This window comes from Carcharhinus amblyrhynchos, chromosome 2 (genome assembly GCF_965287045.1).
Source record: "Carcharhinus amblyrhynchos chromosome 2, sCarAmb.v2.hapA, whole genome shotgun sequence".
Taxonomy (NCBI): Eukaryota; Metazoa; Chordata; class Chondrichthyes; order Carcharhiniformes; family Carcharhinidae; genus Carcharhinus; species Carcharhinus amblyrhynchos.
The window spans coordinates 26441479-26469186 of NC_137325.1; the positions used below are offsets into that span (position 1 = coordinate 26441479).

General features: G+C 41.9%; 1 protein-coding gene across 2 annotated transcripts in view; it reads right to left on the reverse strand.

Moving 5' to 3' along the window:
• anln (anillin, actin binding protein) overlaps nt 1-27708 on the reverse strand; it is a 93741-nt gene that overhangs the window by 27490 nt on the left and 38543 nt on the right. Inside the window, exons 9-18 of one of the 2 annotated variants that reach the window (XM_080203716.1) lie at nt 23885-24034; nt 9915-10180; nt 7614-7774; nt 4962-5109; nt 4504-4639; nt 3470-3658; nt 3034-3160; nt 1629-1677; nt 1489-1545; nt 846-914 (exon numbers count right to left, since the gene is read on the reverse strand). In XM_080203716.1, the coding sequence (XP_080059842.1) occupies nt 846-914; nt 1489-1545; nt 1629-1677; nt 3034-3160; nt 3470-3658; nt 4504-4639; nt 4962-5109; nt 7614-7774; nt 9915-10180; nt 23885-24034 (1352 nt within the window). The remainder of the gene's footprint in view (nt 1-845; nt 915-1488; nt 1546-1628; nt 1678-3033; nt 3161-3469; nt 3659-4503; nt 4640-4961; nt 5110-7613; nt 7775-9914; nt 10181-23884; nt 24035-27708) is intronic. The other variant, XM_080203725.1, reaches the window with a different exon arrangement.

Consider the following 27708-nt stretch of genomic DNA (forward strand, 5'->3'; position numbering starts at 1 on the left):
CTACTATGGTACAATTAAAACCAGGCAAATGCAATCAACCATCCTCGTGCATAGCACTTATGCAAGACAATTTGAAATTGATTTTTACAAAACCTTAGTTAATAATAGTCCAGCTGGAAAATGTTGGTAATCAATTAGTAGAATTGTTTAAACTGCCTAGGGCATCAGTCTCAGCTGATCCAAGCCATGTTCTCAACCAACATCCTCATTTGCTCATATTGCAACATAGCGTAATCAGTTTCACTGATCTTTCTGGCTCATGTTCAACATGTATCCCAGGGTTACCAAAGCCAGTTTGCAAAATTCACAACTACACATCTTTGATCTTAATACTTTGAGATGACTTTCAATAGATCGCAGCGAGGTAGCTGCTCTGCTACTTACGAAACCCTGAGCCAGAATTAGGTCGTCTACGAACGTTTTTTCAATCTAACATATGCTATTGGTAAGTAAAACAACTCTGCAAATGAATACTCAAGCAAAGTAATGGAAAAAAGTCAGGAAGCTTTGGCCAATCAGTTTGATACTAAACACGGTTGATTACTTCTTTTGGCTTGCTCTCACCTCCCATAATCATAAACAGGGCAATTTAAAAAAGACAAAGAGGCAATATTCACTTTGTAATAAATCAAATACATTTACAGCTCTTGTACAGAATTAATCAATTACGTGCTATTGGAATTGCACCCATTCATTACTCCACATGAAATGCACGTCTGGAAAAAAATGCAAAACATTTTCAAATGTAGGCCAGTCAGAAGTTAAGGAACATCAGGGTTGAGGTTTTATTATTGACGTGTGAGCAAAGATGATGAATATTGTTGTACTGAAAATGTGAATCATACCAAAGAGCAAATCAGTTCTCGAAAGTAATGAAATACTCCCAGATGAAGTGCAGACATTTTGCAAAGAAACTATAAAAAGAGAACACGTTTAGCCACCTGGCTCTTTTTAGTAAACATAAAAAATGTAAAACAACTAGTGCTAGTGAAGTTTCAGAGCTGACAATCTGGTTTCAAGAACATTTCAATTGTTGACAGAACATTTTATAAGAAAATATACCAGGAGTAATAAGCCAATATTAGAAAATCAGAATGTATTTTACTGCAGAAGTACGCAGTAGATTTTGCTGCAATAACCTTTAATTAGTGTTTTAACAACATCTTAAATTTTTCCTCACTGCAAAATGTTGTGCGCTCACAATAGGTCTATACAAGCTAATCATTTAATCTTATTTTAAGTGTTAGATTAATTTCTTGGAATGTTGGGAAAAGGAAAGATGACCCCCTCACATTATAGACCAAACCAAACTCTTGACCCTTTCAAGTTATTTTGTTCCTTTACATCATGGTAAGTCTCAATATCGTGGTTTGACCTTTCTTTTACAGTTAGTTACACCAAGTAGCTTTATATTTAATCCTTCCTCGTGAGGCTGATGGATTATAAAATCATTCAGAGAAACAATTTCAAGCAGAGCTTCCTCTTTACCTTAGACTTGTTAGGTTTCTTCTTCTTGTCTGTGGTGCTGCCCTCCCGATTTTGTGCCTAAAAATAAGAATGACAATATTAATGAGATAACATGTCGAAAGACAGATCATACCAGTGGAATAATTTTATTGCATACTTACTAAACTATAAACTTCTACTTCAATTTCAAAGTCATTCGAGACATCCTGCCTAGAATTTAAAAAAAACTGTAAGTATACTTTGCTAAGCAAAGAGGCAAAGTAAGTGTCCAACTTTTGCAAACACAGAAATGTGCAATTGATAAAACTACAGCACTGCAATAAAGTACTGAAGGATTAGCCTCAAATCAGAGGTTCTCAAATGGTGCTACTTTTGATGAGGCACCAATGATGTCATTCTGAGCTATGGCTTCAAGTTTCAAAGGGTTTCACATTCAGCCGGTTCCTCAAGCAGAATACCCCCTTCAACAGCCTCGCAGACTTAGGGCAAGGGACTGTAAAATGCTCTGGGCTTACCACTGACCTGTCTACCATTTTACAATGGGGCAGATGAGGCCTGAATCAGCCCACCCCTTCCCCAATTTAGGCACTTAAAATGACAAATTATTGGCTATTTAAGGGCCACTTCTTGCCAATCTCACTTTTGAGACTGGCAGGAGTAGTTCAGGGGTAGGGGTATCGCCTTAAGATCACCTTGCTCGAGCCTTGGGCAGAAAGCAGAGTATGCTACACTCAAGGACAGCTTGTCCACATTGGGTGCCATGGTGGGACAAAAGACCTGCTGTCCAATAAGATTGGGACTTCCGCCCGCTTGAGGGGTGCAAGTTCCATCTTCAGCCAAGATGGCTGCAGGGCTGCTGTGATTGGCAGGCAATGTATTCCCCATTGGCTGTTTGGGTGGCAGACAGGAAACCCAATTATCCAAAAAGTCTTGTCCCTCCTCTTCGCTTTTAGTCCACAAGCATGAAAAATCCAATCTCAGTTGTTTGTTGTAATAGTAACACACATTTTAATAAAAACTACATTGTTCTTATTTGCACTTAAGACGGTCATGATGTCCAGTCTGGGCCAAGCGTCTCTAGTGTGACCTCAGCCATGGTGTTAAGTGTCAGTAACTCACTTTTTGGACCAGCTGCAGATCACCTGGAGAACCCTCGTCCACGGGCTATTTGTAAGAACCACTGCCCCAGGTGAAGTGCTTAAAGTCTGGAGCGGAGCTTAAACCCATGACACATTTGTTCCACTGATTTCCCAATCCCTATCAGTATGGACTAACAATTAATCTCTTCATCAAAACGATCAGAACACATAGGACGAAAACAAAAAAAAAGTACTATTGTTTAACAATTAGCCAAATAAAATATAAAATGGAACAATGGAGTTAACTGTGTTCCTTCACTCAAAAGACTAATTTTGGATTGGTAATTTTAATCAAAAACGCATGCTGTGCCAGGTAGACTGCCTGAATGCAAATAGGTTGCTAACACAATGTGCAAAATAGTTGGAGTCAGGCTGCAAAAAAGTTAAAAGTGGACTTATGGATATTGTTACCACATTTATTACTTACAGTGTAAATTTTGTGGGGAAGCTAATAGCATCTCCACTAAGCTCATTTTGGGTGGAGGCCAGAGGTGTGGCCACCATATTTAAAGCTCCGGCTTTAATCAGTATAAAGAAATAATAGCTGGTAGCATCTGTAAGAAACCAATAATGCAATGAGCCAAATATGTAATTAAATAAAGATATTTTACATATAAAAACAGTTTTAGAGGACCATGTTCAATATCGTACATTTGCTGTATCAAGTTTTTAAATCAAACCACAAATCTACCTGCAATTAAAATCTATCAGATTATAGCTCATTACTATGTGGATTAATGCCATGGACAAACAAGCAATTATCTATTACTATCTTCATAAGCTGGTTCAATAAAGTTTGTCGGTTTTCCTGGCTCTATATTTTCAATTCTAAGTTTACATTAATTTTTTCCCACTTTAGTTACCCATTTTGTGAGCTGCTGAGCAGATGAAATCAGCCTTTAAAGGAAGGCGGATTTCTGAAAGTGTAATACAGCCCCTTGATGGAGCAAATTCGCTAGCTGCTTTCTCCATATGGTCTCCTCTTTTGATGACTGGCACTCCATCATTCTTTAGTTTGTTCAGTTCACTAAGAAGTGCCAACCGCTTTTCACCTAAGTGCAAAAATAAAACAAAAGACAGAGTTCTACGAATCAATATGTGCATATTATTCTTTAAACTGTACAATTGTGTTTTATACTCCAATGTCATGCTTATTTTCTTCAACATTCCAGTCTGACTGAATTTTGAACTGAGCTTGATATAATCTATCCCAAAGGAGTATGTACATTTGGCTTAGGGAAAATGACTAATATACTGGTAATTTGTATTCAAGCATCACCCACTGGTTCACTTAGATATAAACCCAAGTTGAGAAGCATCATCAGCCTAAGAAATGATATTTTGATTTAGTTAAGTTTCCTTTGACGTTTGTTTTAGTTTACAACGCCCAACCAGGGAATATCATCCCCGTTCATTGGTTGATTCATCTTGACCATTTGACCCAGGATAATGCAGATTGTACACAATTTTATGGAAGGAATGAACCTAGTGGGCATTTTGTTGACCCACTTGAGAATTTGTTGCTTATTATACTGAATAACAAGTTTGGTCAGCCTCATAAATCCACTGTTTAACTAAACCACAGGTTGGTCTGACCATATTATTCTAATAGATAGGGCCAAAATTAAAGTAATTAACATTGCTACTTCAAAGGTGAGTTGATGATTCAGGGCTGAGCAGATAACATCATAACTAATCAGAAGTATTCAAATACTTAATTTTTAAAATTCCCAATTTCAAAACAGCAGACATGAACAAAGCACAATTGTCTGGTCAGAAATTAGTTTTCACACATTTACCATTTAAACATTCATTGGCCTTTCCAAGTACCACAGCATTAACAGTTTTACACTTGAGAAAATTGTCACAAATGATATTGCATCTTAGCCTTTCTTACTGGCAATCAGTAGCAGCCTCTCAGCTTCAGCTTCCTGCTGAGATCCTTTCCCATGATCTTCATCTGTACAGCAGTTTAAAGCCTGACTTGCCTGGTGGATAACACTCTGCTGTATATTTATCTCATTGTTCAGATTCTTTGAATGATAAAGTGAAACCAATTAACACACGAGAAAGACAAAACAAATCTATCAAATTGGAGGATTTTACTGTTCAAACTGACATAGAATCTGCTATCTCTGCAGATTCCCAACCCTCCTCAAAAAAAAAATCCAAAGAAAACGTTCCATGCAATCCAAAACCAAGTTCAGCTTGTGCTTCTGACAAATACAAATGAGACTCAATTTCTTTCCTTGTCCCTGAATTTTAATGCTTTTAATTCAAAATGCATAATTGTGAAAGCAATCAGGTTGATGTAATGTCCAGCATGTTATAGTCCTCTTACACTGAAGAGATTACCTTCATCTTCTGTTTAATGGTAACTGAACTTAGAGTTGCACTATTTTTTTCCTCAAGTCTTTGAGAAACATCCTCTTTACGGACAATGATTTGTTTCACTGAAGGTCGCTCTGTATTCTTAATTCTTTGAGACCTATAGGCATCAATGCTGTGAATAGAAGGGGGTGGGGAGGGGGTGGTGGGGGAGAAGAGAAAAAAAAAATCAAAATTACAACACAAGGTTGATTAAAATTAAATTCTAAAGGTGCTTCTTCTGACTTAACAGCCAATTAGACTTTACAATCCTGCTAGTTCAAAATCCATCTCTATATAAAGCAGATAGCTGAATAAATAAAGATTAATTAAACAGTTACAAATTTCACTAGCACAATTTGATTGTGCAAAATTATTCTAGTTTCCTATTTGACACAACCTCTATCCAAAGATGTACTCTTTGCTACCCCAGAGACTGACTAAATAAAGATAAATTTAAGTTCACTATCTACAAGGAAAATTTTTAAAATACTTGGCAGGAGGGAAGTGCTAGATAATAAAAGTACTTCCAAGCATTCTACTGTTAGATAGAATTCAAAATGGATTAGTAAAATCTGACATTTTGTTTGCACAGAATTCCTCCCAGAGCCCATAAACAGATTTTAATTACTAATGTCAAGGCTAGGCTGCAGTGGGGAGGGGAATGGTGGTGGTGGAGGCAGTAGGTCAGCTTGGGCTTTGGCAAAGATAAGTGGCACATCAGGTACAGAACACAACCTGATCTCATTCCAATCCTATGTGCAACCTGGTGGATTTGCAGGCAAGGAGAGAAACACCCATGAAATTGTTGACTGTGCAATTTCAATATTAAATTCCCCAATCTCTGCAGAACATAGGGGATGGATGCACAGCTTCAGCTCAGAGCAGGCAAAACCTTTAAAACTTGGTCCATTGGGAGAGAATCAGCTCTCTCGGCATATGTAATCCCCACATTGGCTCAGGGGCGTTTAAGCTTTCATTGCAGGTACATTTGCAGCCGCCTAGACCAAGATCTCCATTCCAGATGCCACGCATCAATAGAGGCAACCTCGCCACCCCATCTTCGGTTTGCTGTCTTGCTCTGGGGAAAGCAGTGTGTTAGGAATGTGAGAAATACTTTGCATGGCAAGGAGAGAAAGGCAACATTTTAAAGGGTAACCCCAAGTCATTGGTATGTTAGACACTAAGTTAGTGTCAGTATTGGATATTCAAACGGGCACGATAAAAAATGCATGGAGATAGAGAAATGAGTGGAATTATAAGGTGTATTGTGGGAGGAATATTGTGCAGGAGAATGCTGGGAAAGTCAGAGTGCAGGGCTTGGCACCTGAAAGTGTTGCGCCACTTACCTTTCCTACCAATCCAGAGTCTTATCCCTCCGGGGGGGGGGGGGGGGGGGGGGGGGGGGGGCATCACATACATGTTTGAGGCATCAAATTTCTGCTGTTCACTTCCTTGACCAATTATATCCACTCCTGCTTGGTTTGAGAGGCTGGCCTCTTCTCATGCTTGGCAAGTATCACCTCACTTCAGTTCCTCAGACCTCAAAGCCGCACCTCCAGGAAAGAGGTGGAGTCTAGGGGGGCAACCTTCATAGGAGCGCTTTCTAAAGCCTCAGGAATCAAAAGTTCACTCCAACCATTCTGATCCCTGCTAGGGTACCTTTAACTAGAAATCCCTCCATTGAAAATTCAGCGCGTCATCCTGTCTGCTCTATCTGGTCGGGAAATTGGAAGCAAGTTTCAAATACTATGGCTGAGTCAAAGAGACACAGCAAAGCCCACTTCAATGACAAAACAGTTTCCAGAGTTGCTACCCGCCCTAACATTTGGAATACTACGTCCAGTTCTGGTCGCCACACTACCAGAAGGACGTGGAGGCTTTGGAAAGAGTACAGAAAAGGTTTACCAGGATGTTGCCTGGTATGGAGGGTCTTAGCTTTGAGAGATTGGGTAAACTGGGGTCGTTCTTCCTGTAAAGACAGAGGATGAGGGGTGACCTAATAGAGGTGTATTAAATTGTGAAGGGCATAGATAAAGGTGAACAGTGGGAAACTTTTTCCCAGGTCGGAGGTGACGAACACAAGGGGTCACAAGTTCAAGGTTAAGAGGGCAAGGTTCAACACAGATGTCAGGGGAACATATTTTACACAGAGGGTGGTGGGGGCCTGGAATGCACTGCCAAGCAAGGTGTTGAGGCGGACACGCTGGGATCGTTGAAGACTTATCTAGATAGCCACATGAACAGACTGGGAATATAGAGCTATAAACGAATGGTCTAGTTGGGCGCATGAGCAGTGTAGGCTTGGAGGGCCGAAGGGCCTGTTCCTGTGCTGTACTGTTCTTTGTTCTAACATGCTGCATGAGGTTCTGGTTAGATAAAATTCTATCTTATGTCTTTCCCTCAGCAGAGGAAAGAAGTGGTGATAAAAAAAAACAAAATCAAATTATGCCAAAAATACAAACAAATGCAAAAATTCAAATACACTATTATATACTTAGACTGATCTCAGACCCGCAAGTCAGATGGGAAAAACTCCAACAAATAAAAGGTTCAAATGAAACTCAAGTAGTTTTTAAAAACTCTTGTCCACTTTCTTTTCCAAGCATCCTGAAATACACTAGCGCATCTTTGTATTACCTATATAACAAGCTGTGGTCACCCGTTGAGCATTCCACACTGTCAGCAGACTCCGCTCTGGACAGGCGTCCTCGTTGAAATTTGCCCTTCTTTGTTTTGTCTGAAGTAATACTATCCTCCTGTGTTTCAGGATTCATTGCAATATTTGTAGAATTAAGTTTCTGTATAAGAATGATAAAATATGACACAATATTAAACAATTTCCTTTTGAAAAAGTTCAATTGTATTGAATCAAATAGATTCCTTAAAATATTGCTCAATTCAATAATTGCATTTTTGTTAAATCTGGCACTATTATGGAATCTTACTTCAAGAACAAATTAGCCCATCTGTTCAAAATATGCAAGCAAAGGTGATGATGTGCTGCCACAATCTAATATGCAACAACAGTTGGGAATATGAAGTTTTATGCTTTGTATCCTCCAGATTATAGATAAGTTTTGTTTTAGCATTTCCCAAAATGCTAAATACATTACACCACATAAACATTAAACTGTTGCCTTTTCCACATGCATCTTATAGGATCTATTATTAAAGTGATTGTTTAAACCTAAACATTTTAACCACTCCTATACTGATGGAGAAAGTTTGTACACAAACCAAGCTTTTATTCTAGAGAACAAAAACTTGAGTCAGTAAGATAAAAAGAGCGAGAATGAGGTAGGGAGGTAAAGTGAAACAAAGAGAAAAGGCCAGAAAATCAATGATTTGTTGAAATTTAGTCAGTAATCATGTAGGCAAACAGCCAATTTATGCTCAACAAGGGCCCAATAATGCTATAAATAACCAGGTAATCTGTGATTATTTAGGTTGGTAAATAAATGTTGGCCAGTACACCAGATGACCTGTCCCTGCTCTTTGAACATGTTGCTGGATCTTTTATATCCTAAGCGATCAGATGGGGACTCTCAAATACAAGACAGCATCACTGACGATGCAGCTTTGAATTGTCAAACTAGATTATATATTTAAATCACTAGTGGTGGTGGGGGGGGTGGGATTGTACCTTAAACTTTTGACTTAAGCAAATGCGCTGCCACAAAAACAAAAGCTAGCATTAAGGTGATTAAAATATAACTTTTTGGTATTATGGAAGTTAGAGAATTGGGAAATTTTCTTTGGAACAAAGGTGGTTAAAGAAGCAACCTAATAAAAGTTGCTCAAAGCGTTTATGACGTTTTGTTAAAAGTACAACAGAAAACATGATTTATACTGGTTGAGAATTAGTAGCTGCAGAGCATGAATTTAAGAATTATTCCCAAAACATGGAGAGGTTAGAATTTTTTTAAACTTTAACATGCAGGAGCCTGTTAGAATTTGGAATCTCCTACCAAAAATTGTGGTGAAAGCATGATAGCTTTCTGAAAAATTAAACAAAATTGCTTAGCAATAGAGATCTGGCACAACCAAGTGCCAATTAGCCATTTTTTTTTGTATTGTACATTTCTAAGATTCACAGACAATTTGGTTTGAAACTGGCCAGCACAAGGAAAGTTGGAGAGAGAGTGATAGTGTCATACTGGTGCATTCAGAGGCACACTTCTAGATCTGGCAACAAGGTACATTAAAGGGCTGGAGCAGAGAGGTGGTGGTGGTGAGTCTGCAATTAAACAGCTTCCAGTGCCCTCATGCAGAAATTAAGGGGATGAACTTAAAAAAAAATTTAAGTCCAGGATGAGTGTGAAAACAGGAGAGTTTCTGATCTGTTTTTGGGCGAGTCCAAATTTGCTATCTAAAAAACCCTCAAAAACAATTTCTTGCCTGTGTGTGTGTTGGGGAGGGGGGAAGAGGGCAGGGCTTAAATCACCTGAACATCGGCAGAGGGCGCAATTGTGCATGTGTGGATCTTCATTCAGCCTCTGCAGCTCTCAGCCAGCCTCAAACACAGCAACCCCCTGCTACTGTCGGGGCCTGCGGCCTATTGCGAACCACCCCCCCACCCCAAATCGACCCCCTCTCCCTCCCCCCATTCCAACTGATTGCAATGCAGAGTAGAGTGGCAGTGGGCTCCCCTCCCTCCGAAGGTGAGTTTGGCACTGCCCAAGGGGCAACCCCCTTGGGCAGCCTGACCTCCCTGGGTGGACCTCGCTCTATCGGACACTGGAGATAAGTGAGAAATCAGTTCTGATCCTGATTTCTCGGCTTGCCTCACCCATTGGTATGTGATGGTAAGATCGCCCCCTAAATGTCCAAAATGGTAATGTATCTGTAGCATTAACTGCCCATAATGTGATGAGCATACAAACTGACAGAAAAGGGAAGAAAAAAATTCAGATGCATAAAGAAACTGAACTCTCTCACCTCTGGATTGGTGACAGCATTAACTGTTTCTGCCAATGGAGCAAGTAATGACATTGAAGATATGTTCAGTTCATCATTTTTCTCTTCCATTTCACTTCCAGTTTCCTTGCTGCACAACTTTCTCTCATTCAACTCCTCATCTGCATATTCTTCTTCTTCTTCTTCCTCCAGTACCCCATCAAACAAGTCATCAATGACCTCAGAACTATTAATTTCTTCGTCATTGTCAACACTCATCTCAACTACATGCACAGTTTCAACTTTATCTGGCAGGAAAACATTAATACAAATGAAATATTTCACAAGAATTCACAACAAGAAGTATAGATTAATATACATTGCAACCCAATGTAGAGTAAAGCTCCTTCTATCCTGCTCCAAAAAAAATGCTTCAACTAGAGTCAGAAGAGTACCATTTCCGGACAAGTACATATTTCCCTTTTGTACTAGGCAACCCATTGGAGTGGGTTGCTAGTGCAGGGTCATGCCTCGGACAACAAATTGTGTGGTGTTAAATTTTACAACTAGACAGGAGAGAACATCTTGTTCTATCGCCCTGATTTAATTCAAACTTACATCTATAAATGAAATTGATGGTAGGCCAACCTATTCTCCCATACAAGTTTTGAACTATGATTGTCCCAACACAAACATGTATTAAGTAGGCATTCACAGTTAATTAATGTTGTTTGCTATGCAAGAAAGTGATCAAAATGCCTAATGCCTCAGTTTTACAATATATTTTAGGAATTTGCAAAATATAAATGGAACCTTCACTACTTTTACTTTCACATTTTCCTAATAACTACATGTAGTACAATATATGTAATCTAATACATAAACACAATATCCTTAAAAATAGTAAAACACTACATACCACTTAAAAGGTACAATATCAATAAATATTTTGACACCCAAGATATATCAGGACAAAAAGCTAATTTTTAAAATGTATTTGATGAGAGAGATGGAGGGATTAGTGGGGGAATTCCAACATTTACAACCAAAGCAATTGGAAATCTGGTCTGCAAGCAAACATAAATTGGGGATGCACAAAATGCTGGAATTGAAAGGACTGGAAATAAAAATGATGATTTTAAAATGGAGGTGAGGTTCAACCAGGAATCAGCAAAGGTCAGCAGACATGATGGATTAACAAGACTTGACTCAAGTTGATACAAGCAACTGAGTTTTAGATGAGCACAAGTTTATGGAGTGTGGAAGATGTAGGCCAGTAAGGAGAACATTTAAAGAGTCAAATCTAGATGCTACAAAAGCATGAATCAATATTTCAGCAGCAAATCAGCTAAGTCCAGGTACAGAAATGCAAGTAAGTGGTCAAAGTGACGGAGCTTAAATGTGGCAGGTGACAGTGTTCCCATGCTTCTGTTGTAAGAACATAAGAAATAGGAGTAGGAGTAGGCCATCTAGCTCTTCGAGCCTGCCCCGCCATTCAATAAGATCATGGCTGATCTGAAGTGGATCAGTTCCACTTTCCTGCTCTCTCCCCATAACCCTACCCCAATATCCCACCTCCTTACCAAGAGTCCATCTACCTCTGCCTTAAAAATATTCAAAGACACTGCTTTACTGCCTTTTCAGGAAGTGAGTTCCAAAGGCTCTCAACCCTCTGAGTAAAAAAAATCTAAAAATTTATTTGTCACAAGTAAGGCTTACGTTAACACTGCAATGAAGTTACTGTGAAATTCCCAATTCACCTCATCTGTTTTAAATGGGTGACTCCTTATTTTGAAAAAGTGACCCTTAGTTCTAGATTCTCCCACAAGAGGAAACATCATCTCCACATCTTTCATATCAAGACCCTTCAGGATCGTATGTGTTTCAATCAAGTTACGTTCTTGTCCTTTGGTAGTAGAGGCATTGGGTTTAAATGATTTTGTCAAAAGACGTATTTTGTGTTACTAAGTGCATCTTGTAGATGATACACACTGTTGCCACTGTGTGCCCATGGGTGAGGAAATTAATATTTTAAGGTGGTAGATGGGGTGCTGATCAGTCTGGTTGCTTTGCTCTATATGCTGTCAAGTTTGTGTTAAGCTGTACTTCCAGGCACATCACATTCCTGGCTTGTGCCTTGTAGATAGATGGTGAACAGGTTTTGGGGAGTCAGGCAGCAACAGATTCCCCAGCTTCTAACCTGCTCTTCTATTTGATATTGATTGGGCTGGTCAATTTCGAACCTGAGGATGTTGATGGTGTGGTTTTGAGCAATGGGCATAGCTGTTGAACATCCAGGGGTGGGGGCCAAGGTCAGAAGATGGTTGAATACTACTTGCCACGTGTCATCCCAAGCCTGAATGTTACCAAAGGCGCTGTTGCTTCAGTGCCTGCAGAGTTTCAAATGCTCCTGAACATGTCTCCTCATGACCCTATAGTGAAGGGAAGATAATTGCTGAAACAACTGAAGATGGTTGGGTCTCAGACACTATTCTTAGGAACTCCTGCAGGCCAAAATGTCTGGCATCCAACAGTCACAACTAGTTCCCCTCTGCACTAATTATAATTTGAATACTAGAGAGTGACCCGCCACCACCAACCCACACCCACCCCACAGCAATTCCCATCAATTTCAATTTTGCTAGAGCTTCCTGACATCAAGAGCAGACATTCTCACCTCACCTTTAAATTTCAGCTTTTTCTGCGTTTACACCAAGGCCATAATGAGGTCTGGAACCCTGGTGGAACTCAAATTGAGCATTGGTGAGCAGTTTATTATTGAGCAAGTGTCATTTTAGCACTGTCAACAATATCTTCCACACCTGCTGATGATTAAAAGTAGACTGATGGGACAGAAATTTGCTGGATGTCTTGCTTTTTGTGGATGGAATTGTCTTTCTTTTTGTACACAAGACATATTTGGAAAATTTCCCACATTGTTGAGTGCTTTCCTGTATTGTAACTGTGTGGAAGTTTAGTTAAGGATGCAGTGAGTTCTCGATTACAACTCTTCACTGATACAACTGGGATGTTATCAGGATCTATTAAATTTGTATATCTGATGCCTTCAGCCATTTCTTGATATCATGTGGAGTGATTATAATTGACTGAAGACTGTCCATTATGACAGCGAGAAGCTCAGAAGGAAATAAGATAGATCATCCACTTGGTACTTCTGGCTAAGGATGCTTCCAAATGTTTCAGCACTGCCCTTTGCACTGATGTGTTGGGTTCCCTACTATTGAAGATGGGAGCCTTTATGGAGCCTACTCTTCCAGTTAGTTGTTTATATGTACAAAACTCCGGTGCAGCCGCACTTGGAGTATTGCATACAGTTCTGGTCGCCGCATTATAGGATGGATGTGGAAGCATTGGAGAGGGTGCAAAGGAGATTTACCAGGATGTTACCTAGTATGGTGGGAAGGTCTTATGAGGAAAGGCTGAAGGACTTGAGGCTGTTTTTGTTAGAAAGAAGGTTGATAGGTGACTTAATAGAGGTGTACAAGATGATCAGAGGATTAGATAGGGTGGACAGTGAGAGCCTTTTTCCTCGAATGGAGATGGCTAGCACGAGGGGACATAGCTTTAAATTGAGGGGTGATAGATATAGGACAGATGTCAGAGGTAGGTTCTTTACTCAGAGAGTAGCAAGGGCGTGGACAGTAGCGGACTTGTCAACATTAAGGGCATTTAAATGGTCATTGGATATCCATATGTTATGATATATCCATATGTTATGATATATCCATATGTTATGATATATCCATATGTTATGGCATAGCCTTAAAATACAGGGGAGTCAATTTAGAACAGAGTTGAGAAATAACTTCTCCCAGAGGGTAGTGAATCTTTGGAATTCTCTGCCCAATGATGCAGTAGAGGCGAGTGTAGGGTAACAAAGTTTGTGGATGACACAAAGATGAGTGGGAAAGCAAATTGCGTGGAGGACACAAAGTCTGCAGAGAGATTTGGATAGGCTAAGTGAGTGGGCAAGGATCTGGCAGATGGAGTATAACGTTGTAAGTGTGAGGTTATCCAATTTGGAAGGAATAATAGTAAAATGGACTATTATTCAAATGGTGAAAAATTACAACATGCTACTGTGCAGAGGGACCTGGGGGTCCTTGTGCATGAATCATAAAAACTCAGTTTGCAAGTGCAGCAGGTAATCAAGAAGGCAAATGGAATGCTGGCCTTTATCGCAAGAGGGATGGAGTATAAAAACAGGGAGGTCATGCTGCAAATGTACAAAATACTGGTGAGGCCGCACCTAGAGTACTGTGTACAATTTTGGTCCCCTTATTTAAGGAAGGATACATTAGCTTTGGAGGGGGTACAGAGAAAGTTCACCAGATTGATTCCGGAGATGAGGGGGTTAGCTTATGAGGAAAGATTGAGTAGACTGGGCCTGTATTTATTGGAATTCAGAAGGTTGAGGGGAGATCTTATAGAGACATATAAGATAATGAAGGGGCTAGACAGGGTAGAAGCAGTAAGGTTATTTCCACTTGCAATGGAAACAAGAACTAGGGCATAGCCTCAAAATACAGGGGAGTCAATTTAGAACAGAGTTGAGGAGGAACTTCTTCTCCCAGAGGGTAGTGAATCTTTGCAATTCTCTGCCCAACGAAGCAAGAGAGGCTATTGTAACAGTCACAGATAGATAGATTTTTAACCAATAAGGGAATTAAGGGTTATGGGGAGCGGACGGGTAAGTGGAACTGAACCCACTATCGGATCAGCCATGAACTTATTGAACAGCACAGCAGGCTCAAAGGGCTAGATGGCCTACTCCTGTACCTATTTCTTATGTTCTTATGAATAGTGTTGGTTAGATGGGCTTTAGATTGGTTTCATAGGTTGGCGCAACATTGAGGGCTGAAGGGCCTACACTGCACTGTAATACAAACAAAGAACAAAACAGCACAGGAACAGGTCCTTTGGCCCTCCAAGCCTGCGCCGCTCATGCACCCAACTAGATCATTCGTTTGCATCCCTCTATTTCCAGTCTGTTCATGTGGCTATCGAGATAAGTTTTAAACGATCCCAGCGTGTCCGCCTCAACCAGCTTGCTTGGCAGTGCATTCCAGACCCCCCCCCACCCTCTATGTAAAATACGTCCCCCTGACATCTGTGTTGAACCTTGCTCCCCTCACCTTGAGCTTGTGATCCCTTGTGTTCGTCACCTCTGACCTGGGAAAAAGTTTCCCACTGTTCACCTTATCCATGCCCTTCATAATTTTACATACCTCTATTAGGTCACCCCTCATCCTCTGTCTTTCCAGGGAGAACAACCCCAGTTTACCCAATCTCTTCTCATAACTAAGACCCTCCATACCAGGCAACATCCTGGTAAGCCTTTTCTGCACTCTTTCCAAAGCCTCCATGTCCTTCTGGTAGTGTGGCGACCAGAACTGGATGCAGTATTCCAAATGTGGCCTAACCAACATTCTATATAGCTGCAACATCACATGCCAACCTTTATAGTCTATGCCCCGTCCAATAAAGGCAAGCATGCCATATGCCTTCTTCACCACTCTCTCTACCTGTGCTGCCACCTTTAAAGATCTGTGGACTTGCACACCCAGGTCCCTCTGTGTCTATACTCCTGATGGTTCTGCCATTTATCGTATAGCTCCCCCCTACATTAGATCTACCGAAATGCGTCACTTTGCATTTATCGGGATTAAATTCCATCTGCCATTTCTCTGCCCAATTTTCCAACCTATCTATATCCTGTTGTATTCTCTGACAATGTTCATCACTATGTGCAACTCCAGCAATCTGTGTGTCATCTGCAAACTTACTGTTCACACCAGCGACATCTCCTTCCAAATCATTTATAATTATGTCACAAACAGCAGAGGTCCCAGTGCAGAGCCCTGTGGAACACCACTAGTCAAAGACCTCCAGCCGGAAAAAGACCCCTCCACTGCAACCCTCTGTCTTTTACGGCCAAGCCAGTTCTCCACCCATATAGCTAGCTCACCTTTTATCCCGTGAGATTTAACCTTTCGCACCAGCCTGCCATGAGGGACCTTGTCAAACGCTTTAGTAAAGTCCATATAGAGTATATCCACAGCCCTTCCCTCGTCAATTGTTTTTGTCACTTCCTCAAAAAACTCAACCAAATTTGTGAGGCATGACCTCCCTCGTACAAAACAATGCTGTCTATTGCTAATGAGATTATTCTGTTCTAAATGTGCATATATCCTATCTCTAAGAATCTTCTCCAACAATTTCCCGACCACGGACGTCAAGCTCACCAGCCTATAATTACCCAAGTTATCCTTGCTACCCTCCTTAAATAACAGGACCACATTTGCTATCCTCCAATCCTCTGGGACCTCACCTGTGTCCAGCGAAGAGACAAAGATTTCTGTTGGAGGCCCAGCAATTTCATCTAGTCTCCAGGCGGTCTAGGATAGATGCCATCAGGCCCTGGGGATTTGTCTGTCTTAATGTTCTATGTCTACCACTATTCATGACTGGATGTGACAAGACTGCAGAGCAACAATCTTAAGCTCTGTCTATTGCAAGCTGTTTAGCATGTATGTAATATCTCTTTTTAAAGTTGTACCTGGGACCGCTCCTGACAAGTTCTTTCACATCTCTTATTGGACAGGGTTAATCCAATTTAGGATTAGAGTAATGAAGGATATGGCAGACGATGAGGTAACAGACTGTGATTGAATACAATTCTGTTGCTGTTGGTGGGCCACAACACCTCAAGGGTGTCCAGTTTTGAGCTGCTTGATTTGTTTTGAATCTATGCTATGTAACACAGTGATAGCACTATACAAGCACCCATACAACACAATGGAGGGGGTCTTCAGTATGAGGACGGGACCTTGCCTACAAAAAGACCGTCAGTAATAAATACAGTCTTAGACAGATATATTTGTGACAGATAGATAGGTGAGGACAAGATATAGATCAAGATCAAGTAGATTTTTCCCTCTTCTTGCTTCTCTCACCGCTTTCTGCAAGATATGTCCTTGAGGACTCAGTCAGCTTGGTGAGTCATGGTGTCACTGATGACTCCATCACTCTTGATGATGGACATTGAAGTGTCTTACTTTAAGTACATTCTGTGCCATCACCACTCTTGATGCTTTTTGTAAGTGATGTTCCACATGAAGGAGCAGAGATTCAGTCGCTGAGGGAGAGCAGTAAGTGGTTATCAGTAGGTCTCCTTGCCCGTGTCTGACCTGATATCACGAGACTTCATGGCAGCCAGAATCAACGTTGCGAGCTACTGACTCCAGCATGCTGCCACCTTTGGTGGGTCTATTGGGCTGGTTAAAATGGGGTTCGGTGATGAAAGAGCCTATGACGTTGGTTCAGTAAGTATGTCAGGCTGTTGTCCGATTAGTCCGTGGGACAGTTCTCCCAATATTGGTACAAGGACTTTGAGTCAAAGGGACTCTTGGTGCCAAGATTAAGTGGTCCATTCAGTTTTAATTTTTAACTTTTCAATTGCAGTTTGATACAACCAAGTGGCTTATAAGCTACTTCATAGGGCAGATTAGAGTCAGCTACATTTGTGGGAGGAATCACATGTGGGCCAGGTCAAGCAAGATTGAATGATTTCCTCCCAGTAATGAACCAGATTGGTGTTCACAGTAATCCAATAATTTCATAATTATTAATGAGACTAGTATTTTTATTCGGATTTATTAATTAGTTGAATTTAAAGCTCATGTGGTGGGATCCAAACTCATTTCTCCGGAGCATTACTGAATTACTAGTCCAGTAACAATACCACTATGCTACAAACAAAATATTGTGGATGCTGGAATCTGAAACAAACACAGAAAATGCTAGAAAATTTTAGCAGGTCTGACAGCATCTGTAGAGAAAGAATAGAGCCAACACTGAGTCAGGATGACCCTTTGGTTCCAATTTCCATCTCTCCACCACCTTCACATGGTCCATTTCTGACATTTCTCTTCCCTTCCTTGACCTCTCTGCTTTCATTTTTGGTGATAGACTGAAGCTCTGACAAACAGTCATCCTGACTCAAAGCACTGGCAATATTTTCTCTCCGCACTGTCAGAATTGCTGAGCATTTCCAACATTTTGTTTTTGAATGAGAGAGGAGGTCATGTCAGCCAGCCATCGGGGCTGGGCAGGTGACGCGACAACCATCTACGGAGGGTCTGGGGCAGAGGTAAGGGGGTTGATACCGTTGTGGGGGGGAGGGAGGATACTCTGATCTCTCTGGGGAGAGGGGGCCACTATGCTACTGTTCTGGGAAGGATGGGCATGGATTTAGGAGAGGATGGGGAATTCAATATTTCCAACTCTAATTTCTACTCTGTGACTATAGCATGCATTTAAGGACATTAACCAAACTGGAAAAGATATGGTTGTAACAGCTTTTCCACATTCATGTGAAAGAACATTAGATTAATGTAAAAGAATAGCTACTTAGGGCAAAGAAGTCCGAGTGGAATTTTACAAGATTTTTTTCAAAGCGTCCAGCCAGCGTGACAATGGCAGAGTTGCTGATCACCTTAATTTTATGCACTTAGTCTTTGAAAATATGGGCTAGACCATTTCTAGCTGCTACAGGCAGTGGACAGGGCCTAATTCACCAGACAGCCAGCAGCTCAAAATTGGAGCCATGTGCAGGAAAACCGGAAAAAAAAACTCTGCTGACAGAGCCCCCACAAGCCAGATATAGCCCCCTCTCCCCAGAGAGATCAGAGCATCCTCCCTGCCCCGACAACAGTATCAACCCTCTTACCTCTGCCCCAGACCCTCAGTAGATGGCTGTCACATCGCCCGCCCAGCCCTAATGGCTGACTGACATGACCTCCTCTCATATTCCTGACTCTGAGCACCACACAGGCATGCACACATCCCCCATCTCCTTCATCAGCACACTTGCAAGTGCTGACTTGGCTTACCCTTCATGGTAACAAGGCAAACCGCGCTAAACTCACTAGAATGCTTTAATGGGTGCGTGACTTGCCCAAACTGCCTGTAGCTGATCTGCTCTAACAGGGGACGGCTCCATAAAAACCTCAGTGTACAAGAAAAGGCCTCCAGGAAAACAACTCCTCGTTTTTCAGATGCTGACCTAACCAGGTTGCTGGAGGCAGTAGAAGCATGGCCTCTTCACCCCAGCAGGATGCCATCCCAGAGGAAGGTTGCTGGGAAGCAGTGGCAACATGCATTAGTGCTAGGCCAGGAGAACCAGGAAGCAGTGCTGCAAAAAAAAACTGAATGATCTAATCCAGGCAGCGACGGTGACTGTTTAACCTCATCTAGCATCTTCCCTCTAAATGACCCCCAGATACCCCCCCACCCCCAGCACTCTGCATGCTTTCAGCCCCTGATCCCCCAAGCAGCTCCCTTCTCCCCCCCCCAACAGTATCACAATCCTAGCCCTCTGAGGGCAACCACCTGAAACCCTGCAGGACTTGGGCATCAGATTTGGCATGGCTCCTTCTGTCCCCACAGGAGAAGAATACCCATAATTGTCAGGAGAGGGCGAATACAGAGGATGGTTGCAGGAAAGACACGTGCCAGTAAAGAGGAAGGATGGGAAAGGCAGGATTAGAGAGCTGTGGATTACAGGGGATATTGAGGACTTGGTCAGGAAGAAGAGAGGCATATGTTAGGTCTAAACAACTGGGAATGGAAAGAGCACTGGAGGAATATAGAGAGCAGGAGGGAGCTCAAAAGGGGGGTTAGAAGGGCGAAAAGGGGGCATGAAATGGCTTTGGCGGATAGGATTGAGGAAAATCCAAAGGCATTTTACTCTTATATTAGGAACAAAAGGGTGGTTAGAGGGAAAATCGGTCCTCTTAGGGACGAAGGAGGGGAACTGTGCATAGAATCTGAGGGAATGGGAGAGATCCTGAATGAATACTTTGCGTCGGTATTCACGAAGGAGAGGGGCGTGGTGTCTTGTAATGTCTTGGAGGGAGCTGTAGACCAGTTGAAGGAAATATCCATTACAAGGGAGGAAGCGTTAGAGTTTTTAGGCAGCATAAAAACTGATAAAGCTCCGGGGCCTTGATGGCATTTATCCCAGGCTGCTTAGAGAGGTGACAGATGAAATTGCTGGGCCTCTGACGCAAATCTTTGTCTCTTCTTTGGACACAAGTGAGGTCCCAGAGGACTGGAGGACAGCTAATGTGGTACCACTGTTTAAAAAGGGCAGTAGGGATAACCCTGGTAATTATAGGCCGGTGAGTTTGACATCAGTGGTAGGAAAGTTGTTGGAAAAAGTTCTTAGGGATAGGATGTATAAGCATTTGGAGTGTTGCGATCTGATTAGGGATACGCAGCATGGCTTTGTTAAGGGGAGGTCTTGCCTTACGAATCTGGTAGAATTTTTTGAGGAGGTGACAAAAACGGTTGATGAAGGACGAGCCATTGATGTCGTCTATATGGATTTCAGTAAGGCGTTTGACAAAGTCCCTCACAGTAGGTTGGTAGAAAAGGTTAAGGCTCATGAGATACAGGGACAGGTATCTAGATGGATTGAAAACTGGCTAGGCAACAGGAGACAGAGAGCAGTAGTGGAAGGGTCCTTTTCTAGCTGGAGGTCTGTCACCAGTGGTGTGCTGCAGGGCTCATTACTGGGACCTCTTCTATTCTTAATATATATAAATGACATGGAAGAGGGTGTACGTGGTGTGATCAGCAAATTTGCAGATGACACAAAGATGTCAGGATTGGCTGATAGTGAGGAGGAGTCAGGTGACACAGCAGGATATAGATAGGCTGGTATATTGGGCAGATAAATGGCAGATGGAATTTAATCCTGATAAATGCGAGGTGATGCATTTTGGAAGGAATAATGTAGGGAGGAGTTACATGATAAAGGGTAGACCTATTAAGAGTATAGAAATGCAGAGGGACCTGGGAGTGCAAGTGCACAAGTCTCTGAAGGTGGCAACACAAGTGGAGAAGGTTGCGAAGAAAGCTTATGGTATGCTAGCCTTTATAGGAAGGGGTATAGCGTACAAGAGCAGACGTCTAATGCTACAGTTGTACAGAATGTTGATTAAACCGCATTTGGAGTACTGCGTCCAGTTCTGGTCACCTTACTACTGGAAGGACGTGGAGACCGTGGAGCGAACGAGCACAGAGGAGGTTTACCAGGATGCTGCCTGGTATGGAGGGACTGACTTATGAGGAAAGATTGGGTAAACTGGGGCACTTTTCCTTAGAAAGACGGAGATTAAGGGGGGGGGGATCTGATAGAGGTGTATAAAATAATGAAGGGTATAGATAGAGTAAACAGTGGCAGGCTTTTTCCTAGATTAGAGACAAATATCACGAGGGGCCATGAGCTTAGGGTGAGGGGGGAAAGAGGTATTATTTGGATGCTAGAGAGAGGTTTTTCACACAGAGGGTCGTGGGGTTATGGAATGCACTACCAAGTAAGGTGGTGGAGGCAGGCACGCTGGACTTGTTTAAGGTTTACTTAGATAGGCACATGAGTGGAACAGGGATGGAGGGTTATGTGAGACGGTTTTAAATAAGGATCAGAGCCTCGGGACGTTCCTGGAAATTTAATGCTACGTGTGTTGATGTTTTGTCTCTAACTCTGCAGGTGCGTCAGTCCACCTTGTTGTCTAATGAGGGGCAAGCACACAGTGGGTCGTGCGTGGGCTGCTCTTGGATGTTGAGGGTGGCCTAGTACTTCGCGTTGTTTGTGTATGCTTAAAACTGGACCAGCAGATGGGCACCACGACAGCTCAGTGACTATCACTGCTAGCTGTGCAGATACATGGATTTGGGCCAGTGTCTGTGGGAGTTTGCGCGTTCTCCCTGTGGTTGTGTGGGTTTCCTCCGGGTGCTCCGGTTTCCTAGCACATCTTTGGGGTGTGGGATTAGGCTGATTGGTGTAACAAATTGTCCCTAAATTATTCTCCCCTTAATCTGGTTTCCAATGGGGGTACCATAAGCATAGACGTGGGTCAAGGGTGGTGTAGGAAAAACATATTGTTAAGACGGCGGTGCGGGCTCGTTGGGCCGAAGGGCCTGTTTCCCGTGCTGTGTTGTTCTTTGTTCTTTGGTGTGCCTGAGATCCAGGTCCTCACCACCTTTGAGGAGCAGGCACTGGAGCTTGCGGGAGAGGAAGGCATGCGGACCATTAGGAATAGCATGGTTGGGCTGGAGCATAGAAGTGAGCACCTGCCAATCCTCCTGTGTTGAAGAAATCCCCCTACTCACAAACACACACCCAGGACCCATGCACTAGTGACCACAGACAGTGCTGGCTGATGAGTCCTGAGGCTGCAGCACTGCCACTTGAGAGTTTCCAGCCCATCCCAACCTGCAACAATGCTTGCTGCTGCCTGCACTAGGACCCTGTCATCACTAAGACCCAAGGTCAGCGCTCTGACCTGAGTCCATGCTGAGCGTCCAAGGGTTGGACTTGTGAGCAACAACCCCCCAACCCACACACTTGCAGCACTCTGACCTGAAACACAACATGGCCGCCACAAAACAACTCTCTTTGAGCAGCACAGAGCAGTTTGAAAGCAAAGTCTTACCTCTTCGCTCACCCTCACTGCTGAAGCATCTGAATCTGCCTTTTATAGAGGAGATGTTTTCCTGACCAATTTGGCTGGCAGCAAACGAGGGCATTAATTCAGGTGAGCTGGACAATTGGGAGTGAAACTCACTAATGACACTGTGATGAAAGCAAAAAAAAAAATGCAACTTGACGTTTCACCCATTTTGGGCAGGCTCCCAATCATGCCAAATTTTCTTTTGTAAAATGGGAATGGGCACAAAAATCAGCACTATTTCCACTAGTCGCATCGTGACTGGTTTTACGACATTTTGCCACCACAAACCAGGTGTGATGAGGTCAAAATTCCACCCAATATTTCTGGAAAATTAGAGGTTGTGGATAGGTAAAGACATAATCCTAATTCAATTAATCAGCTGAATTGTTATATTGGTAAACCTCCCACATCATTGTGCAGACTTAGCAAAAAGAACTACGCCAACAACCAGCCCATGTTCTGATATTAGTCAGTCGAGAACACAAGCAAAAAAACTCAAGGTCCATTAAAACACATCCTGGTTCTCTCTCACATCACAGCATCATTCACTAGTTTGATTACATCTGGTTTTACCGCTACAGTCACAACTCCCAAATTATTTTGAATATTCAAGTCTGAATGAAGAAACATCAGTCATCTGTTTACCTAGCTTAAAACTCTGGATCGATCTTAAGCATAAAATTTAAAGTATTGATTAGGATTTCCTTTTAGGCAATAGCACTCCAGCATATCTAAATTTCTTCCTAACTCAAGACTACTGCGGTGTTTTTTGGTCAGAAACAAATTGAGTGATTAAGATTCGTTTCTACTCAAGTGTGTCAGCTGTGGCTCAGGAGTAACACTCTTGCCCAAAACAGAAATGATTTGTTCAATTCCGAATCAGGGGTTTGAGCACAAAATTCAGGCCGACAGTCTTATGCAGCAATGCAAAGAAAGATATGCTGTTGACATTTTGTGGTCTCTGTTTAACTTCTCAGCTGGGATAGGAGTGAAGTGGATAGCCTCTCAGGTGGACATGTAAGATCCATGGAACTATTTTGAAGAGCAGCAGGGGAGTTCTGGTGTCCGAGTCAACGGTTATCCTTCAACCAATCTAAAACAACTAAACTGATCATTATCTCATTGCCATTTGTGGGACTTTTAATGCAAAAGTCAGCTACTACATTTCTGATATCACAGTAATGACATTTCTAAAGTATTTCAGTCCGCAGAGCATTGAGACATTGAAGTTTTGAAAGGCACTATATATAAATAATTTTCTTTCCTGATCATTCCACTGTTAAAGGACTTATTCTGGCAATATTTTTATAATTTTCAGACAATCCAAGTTGTTTATTGATAATGTACCATCAAATTTAGTTTAGTACAACTGAGGCTTCTAGGAACTGTTGTCACAAAATTCCTGAAGGCATTTTTAGTATTCAACATGCAAAAATACTACCGCCACAGACAAAAATTATAGCTTCTCACCAGTACTTCTTTCATCATCACCCCCCTTTTCTTCGTTTGCGACATCCTCAGTGACATTCAGTCTTTCGGAGACAAAGGTAACTTTTTTGAAAGGACTTAATTGGGCAGGACAACTTGGAACTTCCTTCATGTTTTGTTCAACAGAAGCAACTATTAAAATTAAATAAATATATGTTGAAATCCTAACAAAAATGAAAGATCAGAAGCTTGTTTGAGTATCAATTGGTAACACTCTACAAAGATTCAACTATTTAAGTTAACAAGCTCTACTGATTTTTCTACTCTATCCCCTTCCCTTGGTATCTGACATCATTGCAGATTGAAGATAACGGGTGAAAGAAATTAATAAGTTGTTAAACCTGGAATGCACTGCCTGAAAAGGTAATGGAAGCAGATTCTATAGTAACTTTCAAATGGGATTTAAATAAATACCTGGAGAAAAATAAATGTGACAGGTTATGGGAAAAAGGAGGAAAATGGAACTAATTGGATAGTTCCCTCAAAGAGTGGCATAGGAATGACAGAGCAAATAGTCTTCTTCTGTGCTGTTTGATTCAGTGGCTGGGATTTTCCCAGCCCGCTGCACAGCTCGAGTGGCACAGTGGGCCAGGAGACATCAGTGGGGTGACGGGAATTTGGGCTGGCATCTGGCTGATCATGAGTCTCCCAATCACCCCCCGCCAGGAAAGGATTCCCCCAACAGAACTGCTCCCCACCACAGAAGGTAGGAGGCCACTAATCAGGGAGTCAATGCACATGTGCCAATCGCCGTAGGGTGAGGCCCTGACTCGCCACCACCGCCCCCCCCCCCACCCCCAACCTTCCAGCATCAATCATTCCAAGGCAGTCTGTATTGCTCAGAGCGTCAGAGATTTGTTCAGGTAAGTACACCGAAAAAACAAGCAGGAAGTTCTCCCATTTTCCCATCTGTTGGGCACTGTTTTTTGGGAGAATCCCAGCCTCCTTCTTTGCCAGTGATGCTTTGGCAAGTATAAAGCCTTAATTCATATCCATACAAAGAAGCATCAACTCTCCCAAAGACTTGGAAGTGGATCTATGCATGTGATCAAATGTGTCTGTAGCAATGTGGGCACATATCCATATTTCATCTTGCTTTGAAAAAAACAAGATCAATTCTGTTTTCCCATAACTGACAGGTACCTAGGTACAAGTGCATCGACTTTGTATTTATTTTTTGAATATATAGACTACAACTAGTGATTTGGAACTTGAGAAATTTCTCAAAAAGCATACTTAATCAGGACCTTCCAGTCCATATAGTTTTATCTTGAACAGTGAATAAACATTTTTCATCTCAATAAGTAGAAAGAAATACAAAGATGTCATACTTCAGCAACTCAATATTCAAATATAAAGTAAAAAAGTGGTAGCTGCAACAAGATGCCATTTTCTGTTAATATTTTATGCAAGTCTAAAACTAACTAATTAAAGTTTCCAAATGTCCAACTGAAAAATGAATCAAGAATGGACATGTTGCAATAACCCTTGGAACAAAGGTTGGAATGCAAAGGAATGTATCTGAAATGCGTTGATAATTGATTGAAGCCGAAGAAGTAAAAGGTGATTAAACATCCATCACATGAAAGCGATTAAACAGTGGGCTCCCTCAGTGATCACTATTGGAGCCCTTGCTATTAAAATATACAGGTGATTTGGAAGCAAATGCAAAATCCTATATGTTTGCATATAGGACCAAACCAGGATGAACCTCTAACAACAAGGAGCAGGTTGGGCAAATACAGAAATCTGGGTAACTTAGACATCTGTGCTGACAAGCAAATTATTTCAGTGCAGCAAAATACAATCAATAAGATGGAAAAGGCAACAATATAGGGGCAGTATAAACTAAATGGTATGCTCCTACAGGACATGGCCAAAAACAGATTTCAAGATCCTGATGAACAGACCTTTGAAGACATTAACATGCTGTTAGGCAGTTTTAAAGAAAACAAATAGGAACCTTTGCTGCATTCTGAAAAGAATAGAATACGAACTGCAAGAAAAGAATGAGGTTGCACAGGACGCATCATGAGAAATGAGTACAATTCTGGACAGTATCTTGAGAAAAAAGCATCCAGACATCGAGAAGGTGTAACAAGAATAAGTAAAATTCTGATGAACAGTATTAATCACCATTTGGAATGGCATGGATTAATCAAGGCCAGTCAGCATGGATTTAAGAAAAGATGACATTGAATCATTTTTTTAGTACGTAACAAGCAAGGCCAATGAGGGTAGCATGTCTGTTTGTAGTCACATAGATCGTGAGGGTCTGGACTTAGTGGAATGGAAGGATTTACTTCCCTGGACCTAGGTTCAATTCCTGGCTTGGGTCACTGTCTGTGTGGGGTCTGCACATTCTCCCCATGTTTGCATCAGTTTCCTCCAGGTGCTCCAATTTCTTCCCACAGTCCGAAAGATGTGTTGGTTAAGTGCACTGGCTATGCTAAATTCTCCCTCGGTGTTCCTGAACAGTCACCAGAGTGTGGTGGCTAGGGGATTTTCACAGTAATTTCATTGCAGCGCTAATGTAAGTCTATTTATGACACTAATAAATAAACTTTAAACCTTAGCAGAAATGTCAATAATCAGAGGTATGGATTTAAAATAATTGGTAGAAGGATTAGAGGATAGTTGAGAATTATTTCAGTCCTGCTACCTGAAAGTGTGCTGGAGGCAGAAATGTCTTAAAGTATAAAAGCAAATCACGGCAGATGGAATCTGAAACCAAAAGAGAAAATGCTGGAAAATTTCAGCAGGTCCGGCAGCATCTGCAACGAGAGAAAAGAGCTGACTTTGAGTTCAGATGAGCCTCTGTCAAAGCTTAGACCTGATAGAAGTCTACAAGATTATATGGGGCATGGACAGAGTGGATAGTCAGAAGTTTTTTCCCAGGGTGGAAGCGTCAATTGCTAGGGGGTATAGGTTTAAGGTGCAAGGGGCAAGTTTTAAAAGAGATGTACAAGGCAGATTTTTTATACAGAGAACGGGGATGGGTGCCTGGAACTCAGTGCCAGAGGAGGTAGTGGAAGCAGATACAGTAGTGACGTTTAAGGGGCATCTTGACAAGTATGTGAATGAGATGGGAATAGAGAGATACAGTCCCCGGAAGTGTAGGGGGTTTTAGTTATGTCAGGCAGCATGGTCGGTGCAGGCTTGGAGGGCCGAAGGACCTGTTCCTGTGCTGTAATTTTCTTTGTGCTTTGAAACATCAGCTCTTTTCTCTTCTTACAGATACTGACAACAAACCTGCTGAGATTTTCCATCCCATTAAAGTATTTAGGTGGATGGCAGAGTGATTAGCACTGCTGCCTTACAGTTCCAGGGATTCGGGTTCGATTCCCAGCTCGGGTTCCTGTCTATGCGGAGTCAGCATGTGCTCCGTGTCTGCATGTTTCCTCCGGGTGCTCTGGTTTCCTCCCAGTCTGAAAGACGATTTGGTTAGATGCATTGACCCGAAGACGTGCCAGAGTGCGGCGACTAGGGGAATTTCACAGTAACTTCATTGCAGTGTTAATGTAAGCCTTACTTGGTGACTAATAAACTCTCTTCCTTCTTTATATGCACTAGGAAGTGCTGCAAGGCCATAGTCTAAAAGCTAGGAAATTAGAATAACTGACACAAACACAGTAGACCTCCCCCTGTGCAGTAAATTTATACAATTCCATACAAAATAGTAGGTGGGGAGAGGACCAGGAAAGGTACTCTGTCAGAGTGTCAGTACAGATTTGATGAGCCGAATGGCCTTTTCTGCACTGTAGGGATTCTAAGATAAGAAGTGTCAGGCATGCCAGTTACAAAAG